The sequence below is a fragment of the Hyaena hyaena genome, unplaced genomic scaffold (assembly GCF_003009895.1).
Source record: "Hyaena hyaena isolate Hyena2069 unplaced genomic scaffold, ASM300989v1 scaffold_582, whole genome shotgun sequence".
Classification (NCBI taxonomy): domain Eukaryota; kingdom Metazoa; phylum Chordata; class Mammalia; order Carnivora; family Hyaenidae; genus Hyaena; species Hyaena hyaena.
Genome location: NW_024081214.1, coordinates 957,858 through 980,906, shown reverse-complemented (window position 1 = coordinate 980,906; position 23,049 = coordinate 957,858). Strand labels below are relative to the sequence as shown.

Genomic DNA, 23,049 nt, shown 5'->3' with positions numbered 1-23,049 from the left:
TGAGCGAAATAAGTCAGGCAGAGAAGGACAAATACCATATGTTTGCACGTATAGGAGGATTAGGAGGAACTTGACGGAGGAACAAGCGGGAGAAGAAGGGCGGAAATGGTGGGGGAAAGGGAGAGAGGCAAACCATGAGAGACTCTTGAATGCTGACAAAAACTGAGGACTGATGGATGTGGGGGGGAGGGGGGATGGGCATGGAGGAGGACACTTTGGGGATGAGCACTGAGTGTTATGTAGAAACTAATTTGACAATAAACTATTTGTAAAAAAAAAAAAAATATATATATATATATACTGTCAAAAAAAAAAAATAGTTCTATCAAAACAATTTAATCAATATGTATGTCCTAACCACTAAGTGGCACTGAGAGAAAAATATATAGATTGAAAGAAAAAATATTTTAGCTTAATTTTTAAATAACATCAATTCTTACAAATGGGATGTAAGTGCTTACTGGGCATTGTACCATTTTCAAACCTTGAACTCAAACTGAATACCTGTCCCACATTCATTTTTGTATGATACTTGTTTTCTAGCCCAACAATCACCACTCAGCTAGCTTCCCAAAGATATGACATCATAGACAAGAATATAGTGTGGCCAAATAATTAAAGTGTTTATTAACTGAAGCTACTGGTTCACGTGATGTCTGGCAGCATGTCTAATATTCCTGTGTTAACCTCAAAACTTTTATATATCCTGTGGTATCACATGAGTTTGCTGCAGCTGCCCAGGATGCATTCTGCACAGTCTGGGAACCACAGAGCTAAAAAGAGAAGCAATATATGGTTAATACACTGTTTCAACTCCCTTTAATACATGATTTCAACGATACTACTGAGGAATATCAGTCCCCTAGAAAGGATACTAGTACTTGGACAAAAACTTAAAATTTTAAGAAGTGGTTTTGAAAAGCAAAAGAATAAAATCTGCAAGTAAGCACACTGGAACCATGCTGCCCTCACATATTTGTTGACAAGAGTAAAATCAGTACTTTTATTGACAGCAATTCAGCAAAATCTATCAAAATTTAAAATGCATAAATCTTGACCCAAGAATCCAACTTCTGTGAATTCATATTATAGTTACACTACAACATTGTTTATAACACACATAGATTAGATACAACCAAAATTTCTATCACTGAAGAGTTTAATAAATTATATATATTTATATGATGGAATTCTATGCAGCTGTAAAAAAAGAAGAGGAACTTCTATAAATTGCTCTAGAAAGATCTTCAAAATATGTTTTCATTTCCATTATGAAACTTTTCAAACCTAGAGCAAAGTTGAAAAAATTTTACAGTGAACTCATATACCAGTTAGATGTTACCACTAACATTTTTCTATACTTATCACATACCTATCCATCTTCAATAAAAAATAAAGGGTATAGAACACTGCATATAGTATGCTGTCTTTTGGGGGGAAAAAGGGAGAAAGAAAACATATTTATATTGGTTCATATATGCAACTAACAACCTAAAAGGATATACCATAAAAGGAATTAATAAAAAAGGCTGCATGCATGCATATTTTGAAAATTGGCCAAATATAGGATGGCAATGGTGAAGAGGGTTGTCACTGTATACACATTCATTCGTTTTTATCTTAAATCTTCAAACCAAGAAAAAGACTGAATGAAAGATAAAGCTAACAATAGAAAAAAGTCCTTTCGATTAGTCATGATTTCATAACTACAAAGACTTCTAATTTTATTTAAATTTTCAGATAATTTTAGGGGCGCCTGGGCGGCTTAGTCAGTTAAGCATCCAACTTTCGCTTAGGTCACGATCTCGCGGTTCGTGGGTTCGAGCCCCGCATCGTGTTTATGCTTTCTTCTTACAAAAATAAAATGTTACTCTTAGGAAAAATTCTAATTGGTTTCCCCTAAAGTTTGTGAACTACCAAAATATAAGGAGCAAGGAAAGTTCAGAAGATAATATTAGTTTCTTAAAATAAGATCACTAAGGGGCACCTGGGTGGCTCAGCTGGTTAAGCGTCCGACTTCGGCTCAGGTCATGATCTCTTGGTTCTTGGGTTCGAGCCCTGCATCAGGCTCTGTGCTGACAGCTAGCTCAGAGCCTGGAGCCTGCTTCAGATTCTGTGTCTCCCTCTCTCTCTAACCCTCCCCTGCTCATGCTCTCTCTCTCTTTCAGAAATAAATAAAACATTTAAAAAAAATAAAAAAAAAATAAGACCATTAATTCCTAGTACCTTTCCTCAAAATTCCTATAAAAATTAGGGTTCTTTATAACACCAGCATTTCATGCATCTGGTATCACTGGCTGTTGCTGTTTCCACCTTTGCTATAAATCCCTAAATTGTGACTTATAGAAAGTGGTGGGAAATTGAACCAAAAAAGGATACAGGTTTCTTCATACACCTGGATAGTAGCCATGTCACCCTCCAATCGGATAATCTCTCCAACCAACTCACTGTGGCCCACTCGCACCAGCTCATACATGGCTGCGCCTGCCATGTCACAGGCTGTAACCACTGAAATGAGCAAATGAGTGTTTTGGTAAGTTAAGATTTTGTGAAGAGTTACACATAATTAAAATAGCTGGTTAACCCAATAATACATCTCTCTCACATACTCACAAGAAAAATAAAACACCCACTATGAAACATACATACAGTTTCACCACAATATGCATTTTTAGCATATGATATAGAGGTAAACAAAATGAATTTGTTAGGTTAAAGCTTATTCATTTACATAGTACACATGAAAACTATGTTCAAAAAGTCCAAAGTTCTATTTGGGAAACAAGACCTTACCTAGCAGCATCGAGACACACTTTGATCAACCCAGGTTGCTATAATACACGGAATGAAGGATTTGGAATAAAAAAAAGTTTAAACTAAAACTAGGACAAGAGCTGCAGGGCAGAATGCCACACAAGTATCAGTCTGCTACACTGTCACCATTCCTTTGAGAAGTTATATGTAAAACAACATCTTTAGTTTCATTTCTAACACTTCACATTGGCTCTTAAAACTCTTCTGAGACAAGGGCCTCTTTGATAAACTTATGACAGCTGTACCTAGAAAAACTCACATATGCATCAAAAATTTTTTTTCAAGGGTACTTGGATGGCTCAGCCAGCAGAGCATGTGACTCCTGATCTTGGGATTGTGAGTTTGAGCCCCAAGTTGGGTGTACCAATTTACCTAAAAAATAAAATCTAGAAAAAATTTTTTTTCATAGACCATAAAGATGTTTATAATTAGTCATCTCTACTGGGTGAAGTCCTAATTTATAATTCCTATTTCTTATAAACACTGAACCAGAATTTACACTATCTACTATTTACATCACATTGTCTAGTAAGTAAAAGCTACTTTTCTGGGAGGCAGGGAAAGTTGTACATTTTCAGGTCTGTGTAGCAATAACTTGATTTTTATTTATTTATTTTCATGTTTATTTATTTTTGAGAGAGTGTGTGCACATGCATGCATACAAGCTGGAGAGGCAGAGGAGGGGGAGACAGAATCTGAAGCAGTCTCTGCATTGTCAGGACACAGTCAGTGCAGAGTCTGACGAGGGCTCCAACTCACGAACCATGAGATCATGACCTGAGCCAAGGTCAGAAGCTTAACCCAGTGAGCCACCCAGGCAACCCAGAGTAACTCTATTTTTGATATTTAGCCTCCTGATACAATTAATTAAAACTACCTATCCACTTGAAAATATTCAAGTGGAAGCTATTAAAGCATTTTAATTAACTTGTGTTAGAACAATGAATACTTGTTAATTTCATAAATATTTACCTCTATACCTACTATATAAGAGATAAGTCATCTTATAACTAAGATGCACTGAAATGTCAGAGATAACTAAAATTTTAAATCAATCTTCATAAACCCAAAGTATGCCATTTTCCTATCATTTTATTAAGTACTTAAGAATTAGAAATAGGTTCTAGGAGCTGTTTACTACACGTTTCAGACAATATTTTTCTCTAAAACATTATTTTTGTCAAATAAATTGTAAGATTTATTTGTAAAATTTTGTAAAAGTATTTTGCCTAAACTCTTTTGATGGTATTCTTTTTTGTATTTTCCCTAAAAGTTCTTGAATATAGCCTGCCTTTCCTGAAAACCCTTCTGATCATTAGGAAAACTGTTTCTTGTAAAAGCAAAGGAAACTGAAAACAGTGAAATGTATTTTTGCCAATGAGTTCAAGTTCAAACACTAAGTTCTAAGCTGTAGAAGCTTCTTAGGGAGAAATAAACACTGTAACTTACTGTCTTCATTTGCATAAACACCAGAAAAGGGTCATAACCTCCACTGTGATTAGAACAAAAAGACTATAGCATGAGGTTTATAAAAAGGAGGGGCGCCTGGGTGGCTCAATCGGTTGAGAGTCCGACTCTTGGTTTCAGCTCAGGTCATGATCTCATGGTTTTGTGAATGTGAGTCCCACACTGGGCTCTGCACTGGCAGTGTGGAGTCTGCTTGGGATTCTCTTTCTCTGTTTACTCCTCCCCTATTTGCGCTGTCTCTGTCTCTCTCAAAGTAAATAAATAACTTAAAAAAAAAAAAAGACATAAGGAGGGGCACCAGGGTGGCTCAGTCGATTAAGTGTCTGACTCTTGATTTTGGCTCAGGTCATAATGCCAGGGTCACGAGATTTATCCCTGTGTTGGACTCTGTGCTGAGCATGGGGCCTGCTTAAGATTCTCTCTATTTCTCTTTCTCTCTGGCCCTCTCCCATGCTTGTATACACTCTCTCTCAAATAAAAATTTAAAAGAGAGAAAGAGAGACATAGGGAAAAATAAGTATCCACAGCACTAAGGATTATAAATCAACGAATGTGTTTTACCATGGAAACTATGAATCATATTTTGTAACTGGAGTAAGATCAATGAATACTAGAATGAGATGTATTATTTAAAATGCAATATCCCAAATTTTGGCAGAATAAAACAAAGTAGTTTTTTTAACTGCTTTCTATTATCATTCTCATGTCATAAAACTTCTTTCCCATAGATACCTAATTACGTGAAAATGTGAAATAAATGTTCAGGAGGATTTATATATGCAAAGAGCCATGGTTGAAATTGTTGAGAAATGCTCAGAAAAAACTTATTGAAGTTCAAACCACATTAACATATATTTACTGAATGCCTACTATCTGCAGGGTATTATATTCTAAAAGCTATAAACTTTATATCATATAGCCTTATTTCACCTCAGATGTAACAAAAATATTAAGACATATCTAAAACCCTGAACAATACATACTTACATAATAAATTTGATACCACAAATTAGTGCTCAATAATTATCAAATTAAAATAATGAATACAGGGGTGCCTGAGTGGCTCAGTCGGTTAAGCGTCTGACTTTGGCTCAAGTCATGATCTCACAATTCATGGGTTTGAGCCCCGCGTCGGGCTCTGTGCTGACAGCTAGCTCAGAGCCTGGAGCCTGTCTTCGGATTCTGTGTCTCCCTCTCTCTCTGACCCTCCCCTGCTCACACTGTCTCTCTCTCTCTCTCAAAAATAAATAAAACATCAAAAATAAATAAATAAATAAAGTAATGAATACAAAAAGGGTGCCTGGGTGAATCAGTCAGTTAAGTGTCCAACTTTGGTTTCAGCTCGGTCATGATCTCACGGTTCATGAGATCAAGCCCCACATCAGGCTCTGCACCCTGCTTGGGACTCTCTCAGTCCCTTTCTATTCCTTTCTTTCTGCCCCTTCACCCGCTAACTCACATACACACTTTCTCTCAAAATAAATAATAAACTTAATTTAAAAAAAAGTAATGAATGCTAGAGAAACTCTTATGATAGAGGCATTACCTCAGTCATATAGCAACTATGAAATCTTTTAGGGACAAATACAACTTCTGTGAGTGAACAGAAACTTGTGTATTTTGCCTAAAGTGCCTTGAAAAGACATTAATTGAAGCTAGGAATCTTTTCTATTGAGATTATTACATATTACTTACCAGGTCCTGAGACCCCATGCACATAACCAAATGTGCTTTCTTTATCTTCATCAAGGATTTTGGGTAGCTTAGAGAAATCCATCATGTTACTTTACCTATGGTTAAAGAAAAAAGTTTTAATTACAAACCATAAAGCAAAAGAACTAATATTTGTCAATTTCATCATTGGTATTCTTGAGTTTTTACCACTTCTTCTGAGTAAAATATAAAGTTCTTAAAATTTGCTTGAAAGTACTTCATTCCTTGATAGTCTACAGTTATTAAAATGCAAAGTACTCCATAGTAAATACTAAGGAGTGTAATAAATAATGTGAAGTCTTTCCAAAGGCTTACCTGGCCCTGCAACATCTTGTCCTTCCTGCCATTACCACTCTGAACTTTCTAACTATTCTTCCCCTTAATCATTCTGTGTATATAAATATATATATATGCTGAACTCTGCCATTTCTTAAGAATACATACATTCTGCCCCAGGGTTTCTGCACATGTTGTCCTGCCTGGAGTACTCTTTTCCAAGATAACTACTCCTGTATCTCTTTCAGGTCTTAACTCAAATTTTGTCTTCTCTGAAGAGCTTCTCTGCCTATCTATTTAAAATTGCCAGAAATAGGGAGGCCTGGGTGGCTCAGTCAGTTGAGTGTCTGACTTCAGCTCTCTCCCAGTTGGTGAGTTTGAGCCCCACATATCCAGCTCTCTGCTGTGAGTGCAAAGCCAGCTTCAGATCCTGTCTTCAGATCCTCTGCCCTTCCCCACTTACATTTGAGCACAATCTCTCTCAAAAACAAAAAAACATTAAACGTAAAAAATAAGAAATAAAATTACAACTTCCCTGAACTGTGTCACTATCTGACACACTATATCTTACAATAAAAAAATTTTAATGTATTATCTATCTTTACAATTTTTCTGGGTGTAATTTTCCTTGTTCCTCTTCTTCTTTTTGCAAACACAGAACAGTTTAAGAAATTCAGTTCACCTTTGTTATAGATGTGCAACCTCAAAAACCTAAAAAATGAACAATTCAAGTCCAAACAGAAAATCTGGTTGCAGATCCCAAAGTATAAAGTTTACTTTTGATTGCTGGTCTAACTTAATAATTATTAAATATAAAAAATACTTAATAAGGGAGATAAAATACATGTAAATATAAAATCTAATAATGTCCCCCAAACAACCATAAAGGGTCACAGATCAATAAATAATAAAGTACCAAATAATACACACTTATTTACTAAAAGTACAAATATTAGAATGATTAGGGAAGACTTCTTGAAGGTCAAGTAAAATTAGCATAAACTAAGAAAAGAAGGAAAGCAAAGGCATTCCAGGTGGGGAAATAATGAGAACAAAAGAATGGAAATAAAAATTTTAGGAACAGTTAATAGATAGTATAACTGGAATAAAAGGTTTATATTAAGTTAACAGTGAAAAGTAAGGATGCAACAGTAGAGACTGATGTTTGGGTCTTGAAATGAATGCCAAGTGAATTTTATCTTATACATAATAGGAAAATAACCAAGGAAGAATTGTTATAAGAAGAATGATGTTTAATTCATCTAATAGGTTAAAGTAGGGGATGGAATGCAGGCATGATAAGAAGCTGGAAAGCTCTGGAAATGGTTATGGGTTGAGTGTCAATGGAATTTAATTCATTAAATGTTTACTGAGCTCCTACCAAGGAAAAGGCCCTGTGTTTAACTTAGGGAGTAAAGACTGTGAATAAAAGGAGCTTTCACAGGCTTTAAACAAAGGTACTATAAGCAAAATGACTTTAGTGTTCAAAATGAGAACACCCTGGTAACAGAGAAATGGATTCAGATGTGGGAGAAGTGCAAACCAATGTAGATGAGGTATGAGGGACAGGTTGCTGGAAAGAATACAGAAAGAGAAAGGAAAAACAAACCTTGGGCTTTGGGGATTAAGTCAGGCATGGCTGAGTTGTGTTTTTGTCTTTTTGGAGCCACTGAAGGATCACTACAGAACCATACACTCCATGGGACACAATTTGTAAGCCATTAACCAAGATATGAAAGAATCAGGGAGGAGAGTTTAACAATGAAGTCATTAACAGTGGAGATCTGCTGAATACACTCTGGCTTCAGAAGGGTAACAGTGGATAGGGCTAACAAGGAAGAACCCAGTGATTAAAGAAACAAATATGAGTGAAAACAATGACGAAAACCACACAGAGATATGGGAGACTTTACAAGCGAGAAGAATATGATCAAAGGGGCAAGAAAGGTACCAAGAACTTGAAGATGGCAGTGATACAGTAGAGACTATTAACAGGCTGGTAATTTATTGATAAAGCTAGGTTATACGTATATGCACTGGAAACAATGGAAGTGAATTAGTAAGAAACCAGATACCACAATCACAAATGTCACAATTAAAGAGAAAGATTTTTGTGTTCTCAATAGGAAAATTAAGTTGGAGGAAGGGCAGTTGAGGAAGTAATGAAAAGGGGAAATTGGCTTATTAGGATTTTCCAACTTTCTAAAGATGCATTAAAGGGGCTGTTAAGTAATCAGGTATGAAACTGCAAAAGAATGGAATATAGAAAAGATAGAACAAGCTTTTCTAGAAACTACTTAGAATAATGAGAAAAAAAAAACCAAATTTTTTTTTTTTTTTTGCTATGGTAAATATCTTTTTTAAATTATAGTTTACTGTCAAGTTAGTTTCCATATAACACCCAGTGCTTCATCCCAACAAGTGCCCTCCTCCATGCCCATCACCCATTTTCCCCTCTCCCCTAACCCCATCAACCCTCAGTCTGTTCTCAGTATTTAAGAGTCTCTTATGGTTTGCCTCCCTCCTTTTCCTTAACTATTTTTTCCCCTTCCCCTCCCCTATGGTCCTCTGTTAAGTTTCTCCTGTTCCACATATGAATGAAAACATATGGTATCTGTCTTTCTCTGACTGACTTATTTCACTTAGCATAACACCCTCGAGTTCTATCCACGTTGCTACACATGGCCAGATTTCATTCTTTCTTATTGCCATGTAGTATTCCATTGGATACATAAACCACATCTTCTTGATCCATTCGTCAGTTGATGGACACTTAGGCTCTTTCCATGATTTGGCTATTGTTGAGAGTGCTATGAACATTGGGATACATGTGCCCCAATGCATCAGCACTCCTGTATCCCTTGGGTAAATTTCTAGCAGTGCTATTGCTGGGTCATAGGGGAGTTCTACTGTTAATTTTTTGAGGAACCTCCACACTGTTTTCCGGAGTGGCTGCACCAGTTTACATTCCCGAAAAACAAAATTTAAAAACAAATATTTAGGGGTGCTTGGGTGGATCAGTCAGTTAAACGCCCAGCTTTGGCTCAGGTCATGATTTCACGGTTCATGGGTTCGAGCCCCACATCGGGCTCTGTGCTGACAGCTAGCTCAGAACCCAAAGCCTGTTTCGGATTCTGTGTCTCCCTCTCTCTCTGATCCTCCCCTGCTCACACTATCTCTCTCCCTCTCTCAGAAATAAATAAAAAACATAAAAAAAGTGTTTTTAATAAAATTAAATAAAAACAAACATTTACTTGGGAAACAGGTTGGGCAAAGTCTTCAAAGAAGTAGTGAACAAACAAATGAAGTCAAATTTTAATCTTCAGAAAATAAAAAATTTTGAAGTCAGAAAACTTGATAATCAGAGTCTAGCTTCTTTCCCAAATACAAGTATTTCCTACATAGCTTGCATGATACATGGTCACTTGCCTATTAAAGAGGAAACGGCACTGAATTCTTGAGTCAGGAGACTTCGGATGCTTTCTGGTTCTACCAGGGACATGCTACAGGAGGATCTGAACAAATCAAAATCCTTCATATCTTCATTTGAAAAGCAGGAACAATCCTACTAACTACCCCATAGATGTGGTTGAATTACAAATTTGTTTAATGTTCCTTGTGAAATTTAAATGCTTACAAAAATTTCATCAGTAATGCCACTAAACAGAGCTTGAATTTTGAAAAAGCCATTCTATTTTTAAAAATCTCCCTTAGAAAACATCATATTCCACATAAATCTACTTCCCCATTGTTTCTACCCTCTTGGCTATTTCTTCCAACAGCTGTAGCCACACAGAATCGGGACCTCTCCAAGGAAATTCTCTTCAGTGCCTTAACTCTCCAAGGGTGTTTTTCAGATTTCTCTCTCCAGAGGCTACTCTTCTCTTTTAAAGCAAAGCAAAAAAAATTCAAAAAATAGTATTCTGAATATTATATGAGTAAGTACTGAAGAATACCATTTCATCCGTCCTGGCTGCTTCTTTTTATTGATACAGAGACCACGGCTTTGTGTCAGACAGACTGAATTTGGATTTTTAATTTGCATCCTTGGGCAAATCACATTCTTTCAACCTTTTGAGGCTCTCTTTCATCTGTAAAATCTAATGGGATTGTTGCAAGGCCCTAACAGTAAGCCTAACAGAAAAGTAATAGTGATGGGGCACCTAGGTAGCTCAGTTGGTTAAGTATCTGACTCTTGGTTTAGGTTCAGGCCATGATCACGTGGTTTCATGAGTCTGAACCCTGTGTCAGGCTCTGTGCTGGCAGTGCAGAGCCTGCTTGGGATTCTCTCTCCCTCTCTCTCTGCTCCTCCCCTACTCACACTGTCTTGGTCTCTCTCAAATAAATAAAATAAAACTAAAAATAATAGCGATGACTACCAACTTTATTCTGCTAATGCAAGCTAATCTTGCCCAACTTCCTAAAAAGTACCTAGTGTAATAAATAAATAGCACCTAGTGTATTCTTACCTTGTTACTTGAACCAAATCTAGTCACTTGGCTACTCTTTTTCTTAGCTATTACATGTATTTTATTATAACTTTATTTTTTAAAGCAAAATGGATTTTAAGCATCAATGATGTGCCAGGTGTTATGTGTTACAGGTTGAAAATAGGAGGGAGTGATAGGACACAATCTCTCCCCCAAGGAGCTTCTGGCCTGGTGGGATAGATATGAAGACAAGCAGGTAGCCACAGTAAGTGGCATAAGATGACACATATGCCATCATAGAGCTGTGCAGGCTGATCTGGGAGAGCATAAAGGAAAGGCATGGGACCCAGATCTGGGCAGGAGGGGCAGGACTTAGAACAGGCTAGGCTGAGACCTGCAGGATGAATAAGGAGACACTGGAGTGTCCAGCAGAGCTTCTTCACAGGTGATTCATATCTTCTCGGGTTCACCACGGTATTCTGGAGAGTTCATAAGGCAGTAAAGGGATCTGTTCTGATTTTTTAAAATAAGTATTTATATACGTTCCCTTTAAAACAACAGTGACAGCCTCTAAGTGTATGAACAATGATTAGTGGAAATCAGAGGGTTTACTCATGATTCAGCTGCCTTGTGGGTTTATCACTCAGCTGAATAATCCTAGCCACCATGGGAACTAGTGTTTCTGTAATTTTAAACTTTTTAATTTTTAGGCATATGTCATTTAATTTATGCTAAAGACAACAGACATTAGAAACAGTAACATCAAATAAGAGAATTAAGAGCCTAAATAATAATTCTATAAATTTACTTAGAGACGGTTTCATTAGATCTACAAATCTATATTCATCTGATTAATATCTTACATAGCAAATCAAGATGATTCTACTTTTTAAAAAGTCAGTGTTAAGAGGAGCAAAAATGATAACAACTATGAGTAACTTTGCTTTTTCTATTTCATTGAGTTATATGCAGAGAAGTGGTTGCAAATATATCCCCAGCTCTTAACACATCTTTCAGGATAAAATAAGAAAATTATGAAAACATCAGTTTTGAAGTATAAAATCAGGAATTCCGAGCACTTTTGTCCATTTCTGATGTTTTAACATAGTTAAATTTTAATCTTGGCTCCAGTAACTCAGACCTTTACACCGGCTGTGCCACTGCCTGGAATGTGTTTTCTCACTTCCATGAACAGACTCCCTGTTCCCACTGTCAGCCTCAAGGCTCTTATTTATCTGCTTTTCTTCACAGCACTTATAAACTAACTACCTGAAAGAATATAATTTTTCTTTTTAGTTCACTCTTTTACTATCTGTATCACTCCCTAGAATGCAGGTCAGGAAGGCACAATAAACAGTACCTGGGCAAAGAAAAGAAGCACTCAGTGAATAGTTACTTAATAGCTTCATACCCACCGATACCACCTCCAATTTACAAATGGGAAACCTAAGGAATGGAGATTTAAGTTAAGTTTGCTCAAGATCACAAAATGAGAGAGAAGTAAAGGTGGGATTTGAATCTCGGCAATCTGACTCCAATGCCTCTGGGCCTTAAGCCCTGCACACTCTGCCTAGAAACCAAGGCTGGTTTCTAATGTCTGCATCTAAACAATCTTACATGGTAGGAAGGACAACAGTCTCTGCCTCAAGGCAATAGTTTTGTCAAATTAGACTAAGGGGGCACCTGAGTAGCTCAGTCAGTTGAGCATAGACTCTTGATTTCAGCTTGGGTCGTGATCTTGTGGTCATGGGATCAAGCCCCATGTCACCTGCTTGGGATTCTCTCTCTCTCCCTCTTCCTCTCTACCCTTTCCCCACTTGTGCTTTTACTCAAAATAAATAAATAAATAAACATTAAAAAAAAAATTAGACTCGGATAGGCAGCATCTAGTTCCCCCATCAAGAAAAGACTGGGGAAAAACAAGAGGACAGGGGAATGTCATCAGTGGTAGCCAACAGCTGCCAGTCAACCCTTCAGGGTCTGCCTCAGTTGAACAGCTGCCTTGCCCACATTCACACCCTTAACAGGGCAACCTGCACCTGGTGTCAGAGCAAAACGGAGGCATAAAGACCCAGCCATGTCAACCAGATATGGAATTCTCTTATAAGTAATACTCACTCTAGATTTCCCCACAAGATCAGCTAAGGCTTTTCTAGGTTTGAACTGCATTTCAACTTCTCTGCCCAACTTAGAGTCTGTCCCCTTCCTTTCACATGTGTGGATCCCTAAAAAACATCTTATACAATAGACTCTTGGCATCTGATTCCAGAGAACCCAAAATGCTCAAATAATGAATAAAGTAAATAATTACCCCCTGGATAACTGAAACTTAAACTCACACTTGAACCACAAAGATCTCTGGCCTGTTTTCTTAGTTATCTTGTAACTAGTTATTCTGTGAGAGGGGAAGAGAAATACAAAAGTGGCTTTAGAAAGCAGAGCACTTAGGGCAATGTTTGGGCTAAGTCAAGCAACTGACATAGAGGTCAGGTCCCCTTACAACCAAAGCCTTAGTTTCTACAAGTAACTTGCTTTTTGTCCTTCAACATAAACTTAGATAGAACCCATCATCAGTAGTTAAAGGAAAAGAAGTGCCAATTAAGAGTTTATTTAACTTCTAAAATACTATTTTCAGATAGAGTTGGAAAATGTTTTCCATGTCCAGAAGTTTTCGGCTCCAACTTCTTTAACATTCAAGCACTTTGAGAAACTTCCAACGGCAGGTCCAAGGTAATGGGCTCTTTTGAAAATTAAATTTTCAATTCCCACAGCACTGAGATAAGGTTTCCCATTGTACTTCTAACATTTTTTCACCAAAGCATCCCAATAAGAGAAAAACAAGAGTGAATGAAAAAACCCCTACCTCTTTCCAGTCCTGACAGAGAACAGGATGTTATAGAAGTCTACTATAAAGCAGAGAAATTTCTTTGTATGCTCTTGTACATTCTCTTATTCCAAGCAAGTTTTGCACTCTGTCATATACAATATGTATTTTATAAGATAAAGAGGAAATTGCTTCCTTCCCACAAATAAAATAAAATTCATTAGATAGGCATATTATATTGGCTTAATCACTGAATAGGGCTAAGCATATAGCAGTTCGATAAGCATAGCCATAACAACATACTACTTTGTGTCCATTAATCACCCTTCATTGTTATCTATGAAACTAGTAAAAATAAAAAATATCCAGTGGAAAAAAAGACAGTCTCTTCAGCAAATGGTGTTGGGAAAACTAGACAGTGACATGCAGAAGAATGAAACTGGACCACTTTCTTACATCACACACAAAAATAAACTCAAATGGATAAAAGACCTAATGTGAGACCTAATGTGACTTAGGAGAAAACATAAGCAATCTCTCTGATCTCAGCCAGAGCCAACTTCTTACTAGACATGTCTCCAGGGGCAAGGGAAATAAAAGCAAAAATGAACTATTAGAACCTTATCAAGATAAAAAGCTCTGCACAGCGAAGGAAACTACCAGTAAAACTAAAAGGAAATTGATGGAATAGGAAAAAATATTTGCAAATGATATATCAGATAAAGAGTTAGTATGCAAAATCTATGAAGAACTTACCAAACTCAACACCCAAAAAACCAAATAATCCAGTAAAGAAATGGGCAGAAGACATGATAAACACTCTCCAAAGAAGGCATCTAGATGGCTAACAGACACATGAAAAGATGATCAACATCACTCATCATCAGGGAAATACAAATTAAAACAACAGTGAGATACCACCTCACGCCTGTTAGAATGGCTAAAGTTAGTAACTCAGGAAACAATAGATGTTGGTGAGGAAATGGAGAAAAAGGAACCCTTTTACACAGTTGGTGGGAATGCAAACTGGTGCAGCCACTCTGGAAAACAGTAAGGAGGTTCTTCAAAAAGTTAAAAACAGAACTACCAGACAACCCAGCAATTGCACTACTACGTATTTATCCAAAGTATACAAATGCTAATTCAAAGGGGAACATTCATCAAATGTTTACAGCAGCACTATCAACAATAGCCAAATTATGGAAAGAGCCAAAATGTCCATTGACTTATGAATGGATAAATAAGATGCGGTATATACACACACACACACACACACACACACACACACACACACAATAGAATACTACAATCAAGAAAATGAAATCTTGCCATTTGCAACAACATAGATGGAACTAGAGTGTATTATGCTAAGCTAAAGAAGTTAGTCATAAAAATGAATATCATATGATTTCACTCAAATGTGGAATTTAAGAAACACAACAGATGGGCATAGGGGAAGGGAAGGAAAAATAAAATAAAAACAGAGAGGAAGACAAACCATGAAAGACTGTTAAATACAGAGAACAAAGGGTTGAGAGTTGCTGGAGGGGTGTTGGGTAAGGGGATGGGTTAAATGGGTGATGAGCATTAAGGAGGGCACTTATTGGAATGAGCGCTAGGTGTTATACGCAACTGATGAATCACTGGGTTCTACTCCTGAAACCAATACTACACTGTACAAAAACTAACTTGAATTTAAGTAAATAAATTTTAAAAAATACCCCACATGAAAATCTTCTATTTCATTATTTAATGCTTATGCCTCAGTGTGAAAAAGCACAGGCTTTTAAAGATGTTTAAGACAACATTTTAGGGGCATCTGTATGGTTCAGTTGGTTAAGCATCTGACTTCGGCTCAGGTGGTGATCTAGTGGTTCTTGAGTTCGAGCCATGTGTCAGGCTCTGTGCTGACAGCTCAGAGCCTGAAGCCTGTTTCCGATTCTGTGTCTCCCTTTCTCTCTGCCCCTCCCCCATTTACATTATTTCTCTCTCAAAAATAAATAAACATTTTTTAAAAAGACAACATTGTAACTCCAAATCAGCAAATTATGTTGCAAGTTATATTACACTGACAGTTAATCTTATCCCAAATCTCCATGTCTAAAATAACATGATATGATTTCATGCTACATTAAGTTTTACATGCTATTTAATAACTCCTTCCTATTACAAAATACAGCTATTCTTGTTGCTTTCCATCATCTAAAAAATAAAAGCACAGGAGGCGCCTGGGTGGCTCAGTTAGTTACACGTCAGACTTCAACTCAGGTCATGATCTCACCATTTTTGAGTTCGGGCCCCCATGTCAGGCTCTCTACTGTCAGCACAGAGCCCACTTCAGTTCCTCTGTCCTCTCTCTGCCCCTTCCCTGCTAGCACATGTGTAGCATGTGTACATGTGTACATGTACTCTCTCTCCACCCACCCCCCAAATAAACATTTTAAAAAGATAAATAAAAGCATGATACCTACTTTAGAAACAATTGCTTTCATTAAAAGAATGTGGTTTACATAGTTGCAATCAGAGAAATCAAGTCGATTACATAAAAACCTTGCATTTACTTTCTTGATTCCTACTTTAAGGATAAAAAGTGAATGCAATTTACAACTAAGATTCCTAAAGTCACAAATTGTACGGTTTTATGCTCATTATTTGTAAAAAACTAAAAACAAAACAAAATCCTGAATCCTGCTACGGAAGGGGAAAAATCCAGAAAGTTAGCACAGGCAACCATCTGATCTAATGAGTCATCAGTCTCTCCTCCACACTGCAGAACACTGCAAAGCACAACACCGAGGCCCACTTCTGTTTCCTCCATTTAACAAAGTTCTTTCTAAATTGCTACTGACTGAGGTACTACACCTGGTAATTTCATCATTCCAGAAATACTGGGGGCTAGTGGGGGCAAGTATGAGGTGTTACGTGAGGGCTAAATATCAAGGTTCCAAAACAATGTTATTTACATATAAAATCCTGAGATACTTAATGCTTAATTTTGTACACAGTTTACGTTCTTAGAGATAGGCAGCATAAACCTGGTTGATATTCTTATGCTTGGTCAAAAACGTTATAAAATAAGTAATAGCACAGTAACAATAATATGCTAATAACATCAACATAACAATAACATAATAATAGTAATAAGCTAAAACATTACCTTATATTTATAGAGTACAGTGGTAAATCATTTTGTGAAACACTTTCCTATTCATTTTTACTTAAACAACCCACCTAGTAACTCCATTAGAAAGGCTTATGCAGCAGATGACTATACATAACTACGTTTCCATTTGTATCTTGCCAATAAAACCCTAAATTGGTTCAAGTTTTGGTAAGCCCATGAAGGGAATTCCAGTTCCTCTGCAAATGACTGGTTTGGAAATGAGTGTGTAATGTTTTGACAAATAAGAGGTAAGGCCAAGTTTGTTGAAAAGCTTGTGGAAATGATTCCTTTGCTCTTTAAAAGATACAGGCCATGATAAACATTTTTTGCTCAGGATGTGTTCACCTGCCTGGGACATGAATAAACTTAGGACCTTGTGGGGAGCCAATCTAAGCAGACAGGCCACCCTGCATCTGGGTCTTTGTTGCTTTTACTGGTCTACCAAATTAATCAACATTAAAAGAAAGAGTTTCAAGAATAAATATTTTTATATGTTACACATATTTCATATTGCTATTTAAAAAAAGAACAATAAATAGACCAAGGGTTAAGAATAGAGACAAACATAAGGTCATTACTCACACAGTGCATAGAAATTACTAAGATGGACAATAAGGAAATGTGCAGACAAAAGTGGGAACCAAAGAGTAGAGAAGTACAAAAAAATTACAGATGGCAAACCGGACTAATGGAATCAGGAAAAATTTATTCCTATTGGAACAAAACTTTTTGAGGATACGCATACACACAGACACACAGACACACACACACACACCCCCTTTCATTTATCAGACTAAAGGCATTCCTATGTAAGAAGCAGTAAAAATAAAAGCTAGAGTGGACACTTCAGTGGAGAATAGAATTCAAACTGAATCAGCTACGCTTTTGGTTTGTTGACAGGCTTGTCCACGAGCAATTTTTATAGGATTTCTAGAAGTAACCAATTAGATTCCTTTCACTTCAAATTTTTATAAATAAAACTGTACTACATTGAATGTGATAGTCCAAAGTTTTAGAAAAACCCCCCAAAATATTGGGGGTGCCTGAATGGCTCATCTCTTAAGTATCAACCCTTAATTTCGGCTCAGGTCATGATTTCACAGTTTGTGAGATGGAGCCGCATCGGGCTCTGCACTGACATCATGAAGCCTGCTTGGGAGTTTCTTTCTCTCTCTCTCTCTCTCTCTCTCTCTCGGCCCCTACTCAACTCGTGTGCACGTGTGCTCTATCAAATAAATAAACTTTAAAAAATTTTTAAAAACACAAAATACTGTATTTAATGTATAAGTTGTATGATATAAATTTATAGGTTAGAAGCCTATGATAAATGGTTAGCCATAACATGAATATACTTGAGTATTCTGGCCTTCAAACAGCATATTTATCATTTTCTTACCCTTCCCTCCAAACATCAAAGTGCTTCCACAGTAGTAACTTGATAAAACGTCTGAAATTAAAAACAGATAACAGCAACTACTATTCATTAAGCACATAGCGCACTCTAGGCATTATGTTAAAAAGTCGGCACATGTCATTTAACACTTAACAACAGTGCTACGATGTTGGAATTGTTTGCTTAGGAAATAGGTTTTGAGACTTAAGCAACCCACTCAAGACAACAGTGGTATAAACTGATGAAGCACAGAGTTAGTCCGATTTTAACACTGAGGCATTTTTTTTTTTAATGTTTTATTTATTTCTAGGAGAGAGAGAGAGAGAGACGGCGTGAGCAGGGGAGGGTCAGAGAGAGAGGGAGACACAGAGTACGAAACAGGCTCCAGGCTCTGAGCTGGCAGTCAGCACAGAGCCCGACGCGGGGCTCGAACCCACGAACCGCGAGATCATGACCTAAGCGAAAGTCGGACGCTCAACCGACTGAGCCACCCAGGCGCCCCAACACTGAGGCATTTTATAACAGATAATTCAAAAGACCTTATTTTACCAACAGCCTTAACCTTTATTACCTCTCTTTTTATTCTTTTTAAAAATGCTTTATTTTTTTTTTAATTTTTAACATTTATTTTTGAGAGACAGAACATGAGCAGAGGAGGGGCAGAGAGAGACACACACACAGAAACTGAAGTAGATACCTGGCTCTGAGCTGTCAGTATAGAGCCCAATGCAGGGCTCGAATTCATAAACCATGAGATCATGACCTGGGCTGAAGTTGGATGCCTAACCAACTGAGCCACCCAGGCGCCCCTTATTTTTGAGAGACAGTGCATTCAAGCAGGGGAGGGGCAGAGAGAGAGAGGGAGCGAGAGAATCCCAAGCAGCCTCCATGCTGTCAGTGCAGAGTGCAACATTGGGCTTGAACCCACAAACCACCAGCAATCTGACCTGATTGCTGAGCAGCAATCAAGAGTCAGATGCCCAACTAACTGAGACGCCCAGGCGCCCCTATTACCTCTCTTTTTAAAACCATGGGGTGCCTATTTTCCATTTGTAACTGAGTCTATGTTAGAATTACAAAGGTTAATATTCATGCAAAAGAAAGGAGATGAAAAGATGACAGATCATTCACAAACTAAAGAGTAATCAGTAGAACAACCAAGAATTGACTGCTCCTAAAATATCCATCTCCTAAAAATTTAAGATTTTTAAAGAACAGTGCATAATGCCATATTTTATTAACACCTAGCTTCATAACACAAACTGGTTATAATAGCAGAAAAAGAGTAAATATTAATGAAGTGCAAAGTAAATGGGCATATCTAAGAAGAAAATGACCATCTTTGGAGCAAGTAAGAGTATTAATGAAAACAGACTCAATTTTGCTATTGTTAAAAGCAGAGAATAGTAATGTAAACTTGCTGGTTAGTAGACTGTCATAAATTTGGAACAATGAAGCTACCTAAATAGTACCTGAGAAATTCCTCTTATTTTCCTTATTTCTTAAACTTGAAATGGAGTGTAAAAAGCTCTAGTGAGGCTAATACTAATATCCCATTTGACTTTCTGTAAATTTTTAGAACATTTTCTCAATTTCAGGTTAAAAAAAAAGTCCAAGAAGAAAGTCCCTTGATTTATATCCTAAGTAACCTAACATGTAAACAGCGAAGAAGAGAGCCAAATGATATAAACAGTAAAGAAAATAAGCCTTTAATTCTTATACTTTTCTTTAAAATTTATTTTCAAAAGCAATATGCTTATTATTCTTAAACTGTCCAAGGGAAAGTCTCATCACTTAAATATTACTGACTTATTTCCTAATAAACAATTTTTGTCAAAAATTGTAATCAACACTATAATACATTTTCATACGCTGTTATTTAAAAGTATCATCTTAGGGGCACCTGGGTGGCTTAGTCGGTTAAGCGTCCGACTTTCGCTTAGGTCATGTACTCGCGGTTCGTGGGTTCGAGCCCCGCGTCGGGCTCTGTGCTGACTGCCAGCTCAGAGCCTGGAGCCTGTTTTAGTCTGTGACTCCCTCTCTCTCTGACCCTCCCCTGCTCACGCTCTCTCTCACTCTCTCCTAGAAATAAATAAAACATTAAAAAAAAAGTATCATCTTAAATTGTATAATATTTTGTTAAATGGATATCATAGCTTCCCAAATAATTCTCCTTACTGGGTACCTAGATGGCTTCCCATTTTTTGCTATTTGTATTTTTTTACACTTTGCTAGTATACTATTGAGTATACTCAGTATACTTACTGAGTAGGGGAAGCCAAGGTAAGGCAACCAACTAAAGATCCATAAGGATACTCTTTATGGTGATGTCCCCTAAGAGCAATTCTCACACACACACACACACACACACACACACACACTCCTACCTAGAAGTAATACCATGTTTCATGTAATCTAAAATACCATCAATTGTAACGTACTCTTTTATCACACTCCAGAAACTGCAGGACAGATATTCATTTCAGTTGTTAAAATGGGGGGGAAAAAGTATTTCCTAGAAACAATCATATATGGTATTAGAACTACATATAGTGTAATAATATTTAGATAGATCAGACTCACCAACCCTTATTACAATAAAGACTAAGAAATAGAAAAATTGATTTCTAAATTGCTAAATGATAGTCTCTAAGTTTCTACATATTTCAAGAGACTTTGATATTGTCTTATTGACTCAATTTATTCACAATTAAAAATTATTACCCAATATTTTAGATCATTGAAGAGTTAAAGCAGCAAAATACCAATTACAGGGCTACTCTCCAAGAATAAATAAAAAGTAGATAAGGAAAGAGATTATGAATTGATTAATGGTCATATGGATGACCTATAACCAGGGTGCCTGGTGGCTCAGTTGCTTGAACGTCCAACTCTTGATTTCAGCTCAGGTCATGATCCCAGGGTTGTGGGACTGAGCCCTGCCTGGGCTCCATGCTGGGTGTGGAGCCTGCCTGGGAGTCCTTCCCCAAGCACGTGCTCTCTCAAATTAAAAAAAAAAAAAAAAAAAGAATGACCTGTAACCATCAAACAAAGGGCAATTTAGGTTATTTTCTAAAAAATATGGGAAGCAATTTGGCAACTGCAACAAAGCCCTTAAAAATGTTCAAACCCTTTGATTATAAACTGTACTTCTGGGAATACATTTGACAAATGGAAAGTATTTATTTCCATAGGTATTTAACGCTGCGAAAGTGAAAAACTAGAACTATCTTTAAAATCTAACAACAAAATGAAGTATTAGTTTATTTGAAATCCTACAGTCTTCCCTCAGCCCTAACGTATTTAATATAATAATAATAATGAAATTTCTTGTGTTAAATAGTCTGCCGCTCCAAGTTCACAGTACCAAGGACTGTCCTTAGCAAATTCTCTTCTGAGAGGATCCTTCACAGTCTCTGAGCATTTTGGATAGGTTGTCTCACATAAAATGCCTATGAAATGACTTTACCAATTAAAAAAAAATGTCAGCAGTCATGCATGAGAATTGTCCCCTTCAAAAGTAGTCAACCTAGAAATTTTCCAACCACTTAAAAAAAAAAGCTACTGTTCAAAATACTTAGAAACTTCTCTTGAAAACTGCCGACAATTACGATATCACTCTTTTAAATATTAATGAGACATATTCTGGATTGCTTTGCCAAGAAAACATATCACCAACAGCCAAACTGGCCAATTATAAACAATATATGTATTTGAGAACGATGTCCATACAAGAGTCAGCACCAACAGTGCTGCAGTGAAAATGCTATTACATTTGTGTTATAAAATAATGTTTATATATTTAAATGGTTCTGTCTTGCCATTTATTTCATGGATTGAATAGAAGGGATAGAAGGTTCACAAAATGTGCAAAGGCACATTAACCCAGTGTTTATAAAAAGCATCACCATAAACAGGTTCATCTTCAACTCAGGAATTCACAAAATCTCTGCAATGAAAATATGACCCAGAGGATAAAGTGTGTACAGAAGTGGAAAAGAATGATGCCTAGTAGAGGTGGAAAACACCTTACATCATGGATTTAAATATATGACTTTAGTTGAAAGTTCACAGACATTTCCAATTCAGAAGGTAAGAAATCTGCATTTCTAATGGCTTGCCTACTATTCCATGATTAATAACAACCAGGGTTTATGTAACTAAATTGGCTGTGGGAAGAGGATTTAATCACAGATAGAGAGATTTTCAAACGTATAGTTTGCTAAGGAATTAACTTCCAGTTCCTCCCAGTATGTGCTCACAGCCTTCAATATTGCTCCTTGTCATACTTGCTACCACTATAATTAAAAATCTGTGAACAGAGCTGTTCAATGTCTGTCTCCACTACCAGACTGTAAATGCCAGGAGAACAGGACCACATCTGCTTTGCTCATTGAGTACCCCCAACTGCATAGTAAAGCGTCCTGACACATAGTAGGCAATTACTGAACAGTACTCAGTGACAATACTGTCAAAAGGTATATGGGAAATAGGCATGCTCATTCACTGAGTGAAAACTGATAGAACTCCTTTGAGGTGCACTAAATACACATTTTGGCATAATGCCCAATGGCCAAGATCTAAAAAAACAATATTTAGCTGTGGTCAAAGCTGAAACCAGATATCATCATCATAGAAGGACCTTCTATATCATTTTTTAATGTTTTATTTATTTTTAAGACAGAGAGAGGCAGCATGAGCAGGGGAGGGTCAGAGAGAGGAGGAGAAAAAGAATCCAAAGCATGCTCCAGGCTCTGAGCTAACTGTCAGCACAGAGCCCGACGGGGGGCTCAAATCCACGACTGTGAGATCATGAGCTGAGCCGAAGTCAGATGCTTAACTCACTAAGCCACCCAGGCGCCCATAGGAATGGCCTTTTAATATAAAAACTTTTGCTAGAAGTTAAAAATGTTGTAATGTTAGCAGTTATTTTACTTAATATTATCAATGCCACAACACCAAATCATTC

General features: G+C 36.9%; 1 protein-coding gene across 1 annotated transcript in view; it reads right to left on the bottom strand.

The window, feature by feature from the left end:
* Positions 1 to 23,049, bottom strand: part of ATP6V1A (ATPase H+ transporting V1 subunit A) — a 65,961-nt gene that overhangs the window by 28,596 nt on the left and 14,316 nt on the right. The window contains exons 2-4 of the mRNA XM_039256633.1: positions 5,977 to 6,071; positions 2,367 to 2,508; positions 719 to 773 (exon numbers count right to left, since the gene is read on the bottom strand). Coding sequence (XP_039112564.1) covers positions 719 to 773; positions 2,367 to 2,508; positions 5,977 to 6,061 — 282 coding nt within the window. The 5' untranslated portion in view covers positions 6,062 to 6,071. The remainder of the gene's footprint in view (positions 1 to 718; positions 774 to 2,366; positions 2,509 to 5,976; positions 6,072 to 23,049) is intronic.